At 45.7% G+C, this 8975-nt stretch overlaps 1 protein-coding gene across 14 annotated transcripts in view; it reads left to right on the top strand.

Annotated features, from left to right (window-relative positions):
• Positions 1-211: 211 nt before the first annotated feature.
• LOC118386605 (afadin-like) overlaps positions 212-8975 on the top strand; it is a 129838-nt gene continuing 121074 nt past the window's right edge. For 6 of the 14 annotated variants that reach the window (XM_052523550.1, XM_052523544.1, XM_052523543.1 and 3 more), the window contains exon 1: positions 213-581. In XM_052523550.1, coding sequence (XP_052379510.1) covers positions 480-581 — 102 coding nt within the window. In that variant the 5' untranslated portion in view covers positions 213-479. Of the gene's footprint in view, positions 582-8975 lie in introns of all 14 variants that reach the window. The other 8 variants (XM_052523552.1, XM_052523545.1, XM_052523553.1 and 5 more) reach the window with 3 other exon arrangements.

Below are 8975 nucleotides of genomic sequence, written 5' to 3'. Positions count from 1 at the left end.
ACCTTGTCAGCTCAGGGATTCAATCTAGCAACCTTTCAATTATTGGCCCAACGCTCTAACCACGAGGCTACCTGCCGTCCATTGACAACGTTTTTATGTTTTTGTATCTATGTCTTGTGGTAACTGGAAACTCAAATGGAAGCTGGACTGGAGTCGAAATAGTTAAGCGGGGACAGGCACAAATCGCTATTGTGCTCGTGCACGGCGAATTGTAAGGATGTGAACGCGCACCAAGGTAGTCCCATTTGGTTCCCGGGGAGAGAGAACGGAGTGCGATAAACGAGAGAGTGGGACGCGGAAACAGCAGGAGCGGTCCGCGAGAGAGGTGCAGCGACCGGTGACAGCTTTTCACTCGAACCGTATAGAGACCAAATAATTGCTGCATTTGTCTTTTTTTCCCGTGAAGTTTCGGATCAGAGGCTTTTTGTAGGGACAAGGGGATCTTTCTTCTGTATAGAGAGTATCATTCGGGATTCAGAATGTCGGGGAGCAGGGAGGAGGAGCGGCGGAAACTAGCTGACATCATTAACCACTGGAACGCCAACCGGCTCGACCTGTTCGAGATCAGCCAACCCACCGAGGTGAGTCCGTGGACCTTCCCCGAGTACAGGCCGCACCAGTCGGAAAAGAGACGATAATTCCCCAGTGGAGTGGGAACTAGCTGAGGGAAACGCGCCTGATGAATTATTAAAAACTGGCAACCAAACACGTTTGTTAACAAATACCTGTAGAATACTATTGAAATGCAAAATTGGTCTCAACAAAGTACCCAACCCACACCTTAGTTAATCGCTAACCAACCTGTCAACCAGATAGCTAGCCTAATGTTTGTGAACGTTAGCTAGCTAGAAATACGTCTCGAACCGGGTTTTCTTGCGTCTAACAGCAGCACGCTCTAGTTGTGGCGAGTGTATGCCTTGCACGACGAGCTGCAACACAATTTATCCAACAGATCGCGTAAACTTGCTACAATCATGTCAGTCACACTTAACTGTATTATTAGATCGCTAACGTTACCCAGCTAGCTAACAGTAGCATCTAAACAGACGCAATCCGACCGGCGTTAGTTAGCTAGCTGGAAAACACAGACTCCGTAGCTAGTTACAGACAATTCAGTTTTGTATTTGTGCAGTTATTTAGCTTGTTTTAGCTGCATTCATTCAAATTATAGTTATACCTACACGTGGGACACGCACTTAGATACCAATCCCGTCATATCGCTATATTTCCGTCTAAGTCTTCTGTATTCCACCACCGTGATGAGGGTTCTCATTAGCCGGCATCAAACTAAAACCACAGAAACCTAGATAGATAAAGCAAGGGAGATTCGCTGGCTAGTTAGCTTAGATATCAGCTAACGTTATCAATGGTTGAGATGACGATCAAGCCATTGTGTATGCCACCAGGTCGTTTGGTAGGTCCAAGAAACACTTTTCTACTATATACGAAATACGTGTTTACTAAGATAATGTCTAGTGTTTAGGCAATACTAGTACTGTAGTGGGCAAAGCAAAATAATGATTATGGCTTATCCTACTACTGCATCTCTCGATATAACCAGATGGTTAGCTAGGCTAAATCCGTTTTAAAATGGTCTAAATACTGACCATCGATTATGGTTTGCTACCAATCTCTGTTCTAATCAAACTACTCAAATTAAACTTGGGTCTCATGCAGATATTTCTGCATCCAACTTGCACGTGGTTTTTGTCTGATGGGGTTTTAGGTCTAGCTAAGATTTGGTGGACTGTGTGTGTGTGCTGTTTGCCACCCGTAGTCAAGTGTTTTTACGCGCGCAGGTAGAAGCCAGCCACCCCCACCTCTGAGTTGCAAGTCAAAGCATTGGGGGTAACGGGGGACCCCTCTCATCCGATTAATTAGCTTTGGACAGCAGGACCGCTTCAGGCCTATGGCTGACGTAACTAACTTGCTGCGGTGTTCTGGGAATCCTGCAGTCCTGAGTCAGTATGCCCCCTCTTATTTCTAGGTGCATTATTTTTGTATTTGCTTGAGCAAAATGTATTTAGTGTTGGTTGGATTAACATGTCTCACCTGTAACATACACCCCCCCCTCTCTAGCCATTGCTCCCCACACCCACAAGTTCAATCATAATGCATGGCAATTTTCAGACAATTTTGAATTTTGTTTATTGCTTATGAGCTTGCCAACAAATTGTCAGGGATGTTGTCAGTTTTCGTTACCATAATGGAGGCCTTCTGAAAATGTTGTCATTTTTAGCCATGTGTGACAAGAGGCCCTTAAATCAATATTTTTTTTGGTATTGTTAATGACATCGTTTTATAGCATGCCCCCATGGCTGGTTATTTTAAAGCAGGTTGGCCACTGTTTCTTTTCTTCCTCCCCCTTACTATGTCCTGTGGAATTCACTTCCTCTCATTACATTACCACACAATTATATATAGAAATGAGCAAATTGGGTTTGTTTGTAGTTTGTATGAAACTGCTGCTTTTCAGGCATACTGGTGGCTTGTGGATAGCAGGGGAAAAAACAATGTTTGTTCTCCTTACTCTTGATAAATGCTATAAGATATTCAACTGGTTGTAACTGCTGACCAAGTCTGTCTCCTTTGGAGTATAGACAAAATACCAGCAGTCTTAAGGGCTTGAATGTTAAAACAATCCAAGCAGCATTTTCTTCTCCGATTTAGTATTGATCCTCATTAGCTGCAGGGCTTGAGAGAGGGTGGATGGAAACTTTTGACAGGCCCAAATCAACGCCCCGTGCATCACTGCGTCGTGTCAGAAGGTTGAGTCTGTCTGTGAGTAACTAGCTTTGTTGCCGTCAGTGTTTCCGTTCTTCCCTGTGGAAGCCAGTGATTTGATTGTTGGCGTCAGTGGAACGGGTGCACTGTTTAGGCCCTATCACATCCCTCCTCGGACTTGCAATGTGTGACCACTGTGATCCTGCAAAGTGTGATTGTCTAAACAGGGCCACCTGGGTTAAAGCTAGGTATGTCATCACTATGGGTGGAATTAACCAGAAATGAAGCGCTATCCTCTTTTGTGTGGCACTGCTGCCAACCGAAATAAAGCACAGCTTGATTTTTGTTATATTTTGAATGGAAAGAGGACTGAGTCAGTGATCAGAGCAACATTACGTATAACCTAACTGACCGTCTGATCCTTTGATGTTTAGTCCTAGTTTGTTTTTAACCATGCTGCTGTGAAATCCCATGTTAACATATCTACTTTCGTCATCCACCAGCAAAAGGCTGTGACGTCATGTGGCCGTGTTTGTTATTGTTCCGGGTCATCATGTATGACGGTGGAGAGCTTCTTGTCCTGCAGGTCTCCTCTCCAGCATGTGACTCACTATTTCCATGGCAACACCATACTAGTGATGAGCACAACACAGGACTTCTTGCTTTGTGCCCTATCAGCAAAGTGGACAAAGTCGATACCAACGGCGCATTATACATTCATCTCGGCTGTGTCGATTCACTACAAGCTTTCATATTAACTGATACATCGGAGGTCGTGTGAAGGATTGTTTCATACAAAGCCCTATGATATACTTCACTTTTGAGTGTATTGGATATAGTTATTCTCAGGGTTGTTTGTAATTGGAAAAGGAGAATGTGTCAACAAGATAAATACACACGGTCCACACGCACCCCCCAGCTGGCATATGCTGCAGTTTGTATAGCAAATAGTTTGTCCACAAAATGTTGTCTTCACGCCATGCAGAGTAAAGTAGGCTACATAAAAAATGTAGCACAGAGGAAATGGACCTCTTTGTTACATCTGCCGTTAGTGTGTTTGCATTACTGAGTGGCTCCCAATACTTTAGTAGACCATCCATTCCACATGGGCTGACTGGTATGTGGTTTTAGGGAAACGGATCTATCACCCTAGATAAAAGAGCACAACTTCAGCAGATGGAGCCTGTCTTGCTTCATAGTCTTGAGATGAAATTGATCAAAGACGACGTGTTATTAGATTTGTCACACACCCATTTTCTTTACACTATGTCATTTCAGGTTTACAATCTCCATGGAGATTCTTTCCCTGCATTTAAATATGTGCACACACAAGCATCCTTGTGTGGGCGTTCGCTGTGTACTGTAATTACACCGTACACAGAATAGACGAGGTGATTTACAGTTCCCAACAGCTGTAATTTGTGATTTTATAATCCAGACAGTGGTAATCTGTGGGGACCTTGGAGTGGGCTGCCTGGGATTAGCACATCCTGACTGTGCATTTGGCTCAGTCATTCCCTCTGTGACTTTGTTTGTTGCTGCTCATACTGGCCAACACTTGGCTCCTCTTCATTGGGCCAAATTTATTATCCACTTAAAGTTGGAGACATGCATTGTAATATTTTATTACCACTGCCGGTGTTGTTGAATAGTTCACAAGATGACTAGGCTGGTATTTGCTGAGCTATTGGAGCTATTGGCTTTTGACTTGAGTGGATGCTGAGGTTTGGACTAACACGTATCGTTCATCCTACAGTGTGTGTGTGTGTGTGTGTACTACTGTGTCTTGTCTCCTCCTCCATGAACAAATCTGTTCAACTCTCTGATACTGAGAGAATGGAGCTGTAAATGTGTTCCATGTCATGGCTCAAGGATGTGTGTGTGTGTGTAGCTGAGAAAGCTCTGTCAGAGTCTGCCAGTTCATTAAGAATTGGGCCAAAGATCACAACCGCATCTTGTCACTTACTGGCTTCAAATGGAATTATGGCCCTTATGTCTCATCTCCACACTGGCTATTACACATCCTAATCTATCAACTACACTGCCTGCTGCTATATTATGTTGGGTGATCTAAATCAGCTGAAGAACAAAAATGAGAACACATTTTCATGGATATAATTCTCAAATGGTGCTCTTTGGCTAATGGGTCACAGGATGTGGGGATGGTGACTCCCCCCTTCCAGGGCACATTGAAAACACCTGGTATCATATGTGGATCTCTCTCTCACACGTACACAAGTGCCCTGATTAGTGGGCTCAGCAGAGAGGTGGTGGTGGTCTCTGCTGTAGGAGAGGCCTGGCCTTGGCTTGTCAGTCCCATTAATCCTCAGAGGCCCGGCGGTCGTTCCAGTCCGCCTCTGCCCTTTCCTCACTCGACCACACAGCCCATCTAGCCCCCTGATATGGTTGTTCCTTCAGTCACTCAGAGCCAGACTCAAGCCTGTAGGCCTTTGTGACCTCACACGATCAGATCATTTTGGGCTGATGACTTGTCTGTTTTGGTATTTACAATCAATAGAGATCTGCCCCACAACCTGGTATTTTCTTCCATTCTCTTCTGACTGGAGGAAATGTACATTTGCAGGCCCGGTGTCTGATATCAGGCTTATTGTTGCAGGACTTTTCTCATGTGAAAAAACATCATCATCTGATCGTGTTGCGTTGAGTCTGCTTAGCTAGGGGTAATTGAAACCTACCTCAGCCGCCCCTTGTCCTTTAGTTACAGGGAATGTCTCCTTCCATTTGAACAAAATGTCTTCATGTTTCTGTCTGCCAAATAGTTTGTGGTCGTCTTTCATATTCCCAGAATGGTGTCTTTTTGTTTAGTACAGCCTGTCAGTGGCCGTGGTGGTGTTTTGGTGTGTGGAATGTCTCTTGTGCATGTTTATGAACAACAGTCTGATGCTAGAGTAGCATGGGAGCTGCTGCCGCTGCCAATTAAGCTTTTAGAATGACCCTGGCATGAACTTAGACCTCCTACAGTAGGTGACTCCTGCCTAGCTGCTCCCTTCAATGGTGTCTGGTGATCATCGCCTTGTTGAGTGAAAACATGCATATCCTTTGTACAGGATTCGCCTTAATACTTCTGGAGAATATTGTAACATAAACAGATTAGCACAATCTTCAGGGCTAGGTGTAGCCTAATACTCCGGTCCAGTCCACACATTATCCAGATGATTACGTGGCTGCCCTCCCGTTTAGTTTGAGTGATGGTCACATTAGGGACCAACCTTCTAGCTTTGAAAGCACACACAAATCCCTAGAACTGTGAAAGGTGAAGACGCATTAAACCTCCAGTTTCTCCTATGATGAGGAACAGAAGGCAGGAGGAGAGAGCGATTTTAGAGACTGCAGGACTTCCTCTTCTCATTTTCAACCTGCTGGGAGAGCGCCTTCCTGGCAGAGCCAGCCTAATGCACGTGCTGTTCATTTCCTAATGTCCAAGTGGTGCTTCACTGATAAACTAGATATCCCAGTTGTATGGCCATGGTACTGTGCACAATGTAGCCTATACATTAACCTTGTTGTGGTACTTGTACGCATACATACATTTATTTAATTTCTTTCTCAGTATGACGAGCAATGAGTTAATGTTCAGCTGGTTGTCTTTTGTCTTCCTGATTGGCTTTGAGTTTCCTCCTGAATAATGATCTATTCTTAGGTTGTTTCCCTTGGATTAGGAATGCTGCATGCCTGTGTATCTCAGAGCTTCCTGGAACTATGACATCATCCTAACCCCTTTTTGTATGCCTTATGGTACTATATGTCCTGCTCAGACTCTTTGATGCTGCCTTTGGCAGTGCCGGCGACTCATCTCTGACCTACTCTGATCAAGCCAACTCTTGTCAAAGGCATCTATTCAATTATGTTAATGATGGTGGGTGGCATCATATCCCAGTAGAGTTTTACATTTTTTTTTATAGCAAGATATTGTAGTTTTGATCAGTCAACAAAAGCATGTTACATTCTGGAAGCGGCAGAAACTCCAGCCGTCTTGTGGAGCCCGGCTCAGAAGATGAAGGGGGGAGTAGGTGTTTGCATGTGCAGTGTCATCACATATTATACTTACACAAGTGCTTAGCCCAGTGCTGTGCTCTTTGTCATGTCTGTCTGGCCGACCCAGGTTAGTGAGCATCTCTATTTTTGTATGTGGGAAAAACCTGAGCATGGCCTCTGTTGCTACTAGCCTGGGCCTAATCGCTGACACAGGAAAGTCTTCACTCTAGCACACTGTTGGAGGGGGGGTTGAGCTGAGAGGGGAGTCTGCTAAATTGGCCCACTGTTTGCTTTGGACAGGGAAGAAAAGCACATCCATCCTGTGGGAGGGGGAGGGGTTAAGGGGGTGGTCAGAGAGGGGAACGGTTGGGGAGGTTGTGTTTGTGCCTTGTGCGGACAGCGAGCTGGGTTGGAGATAAAGCTGGAATAAGGGTCTGCCCCCCATATATCCTCTATCCCTTGTGGCCCCTGGGTGACCAAACTAGCCCTCCTGTACCTCTGGCTGGTAAAGGCCTGTTAGATCACAGACTGAGGTTAGGGAGGAATGAGGGGGAGGTTGGGATGAATAGCACTGTAGCATCCTGCAGACAAGTCACTCAGGATTGTTTTGTAAACATTTGGTGAACCCTAATCTAAGTCTAAATATCTTTCATTGAGAAGTAGTTTGGATATAATAACTTACAGGCTTTTAAATGTCCATTTCACAATGTTTGGTTGGTTGATAATTGTGTGTGTGTGTGGGAATATTCTGCCTGAAGCAGCCTCGCCCTGAAACTCCAAAAATGTAGACTGGGAACATCTGCTTCTCATATGGGTCCCTGGCGTACCCTCTCCTCTCCTTTTTAATAATTTCAGCGCCCGGCTCGACCTGACCCCACCTTGCTGCTGCCTGTGTGGTGGGGCTGGGCTGGACAAGGAGGACGATTTGGCAGGCTGAGGGGGGCCTCTCTTGGAGTCTACTACCGGAGCACTTTCACCTTGTCCCACCTCTCCAACCCACACCCCTGTAGGCCTCAAGCAGGGGAACACCACAGACTGACCGGGCCTGGTCGACTGTAATAATAATAATACTGTTGCCAAGCAGACAATGGCTGCCTGAAGGATGACCGCTGTGGCCGAGGCTTCCCTAAACACAGCTCCACCCTCATGTTTGTTGACTTAACTGTCAGAAAAATGCCTTCAAGAGAGACTTCCTCCTTCGCACACACGTTTTCTTTCCCCCTAGTTGAATTGCCGGGCCAATTCTGAACAGTAGAACTGGAACACCCCTAGTTAGCAGTAGTCTGGGGCTGTGTTGTGTGCCAGGATCGGAACACGGAGGCCAGGACAAGAGGGGAGGAGAGGCCTGGTAGCGTTGAGTGACTGCCCTCTCTGCCACTCCCTGACGCAGGTTGGGCCCAGATGTGTGATCTAGCTGGCCACTGTGGTGTGTAGTTATGAGGAACCTGGGGGTGGGGGGGGGTCCAGTCTTTAAGGATGTGGTCAGCTCCCAGACGTCTCCCTCCAGGCCCATGTGTTTGGTGGTGGTGGTGGTGGGTGGCTGTGGAGACTCCTGACACACACACACACACACACACACACACACACACACACACACACACACACACACTAACATAGTCATCTGACAGAAAATGTGTTCCAAATGAGGCAGGCGGTCTGGCTCGCGCTTTGCGGGAGTTGATAGTATTTGGTAGGGCTGGGAATTGACTGAACTGGGCATGCCTTTATGGTTACACTACACCTGGCTGTGGTTGCTATGGACACAAGCCTGCATAGGTGTCCTAAATTGGCCTGACTCTCTAAGGACTGACTGGCCTCTGACGTCATAGTGCGAGGTTCAGGTGAATTTTGTAGAGAATCGCTTTCTCCCACTCTGATAATTGGATAATGTTCGTCAGCACATTCTTACATTTTTTTCCATTTTACCAAAGTCACCTCTCCAAGTGGATGGTGCTCTGTTGCATAATTCAGTGTATGCCCCTGGAAAACAAAACATTTCACTGCACCTATCTGGTGTATGTGACATAAAACATCTTGTTTTTCATTGTGTGTGTCACATTTCTCATCTCCACACACAGGAGGACCTTTAGAACACGCACACTAACGTCACACACACACACACACTGCGGAAAGCACTCTGACATGCAGCCTGCGTGTGAGAAAATCTATACATTGTAATCATACAGTGCCTTGTTGCACAACTACCCAATATTTCACAGCGAGGGTTTACATAAAGCCATTATCCAGCTTTAAAC

This window comes from Oncorhynchus keta, chromosome 8, assembly GCF_023373465.1.
Source record: "Oncorhynchus keta strain PuntledgeMale-10-30-2019 chromosome 8, Oket_V2, whole genome shotgun sequence".
In the NCBI taxonomy this organism is placed as follows: domain Eukaryota; kingdom Metazoa; phylum Chordata; class Actinopteri; order Salmoniformes; family Salmonidae; genus Oncorhynchus; species Oncorhynchus keta.
This window is presented reverse-complemented; position numbering and strand designations above follow the sequence as displayed.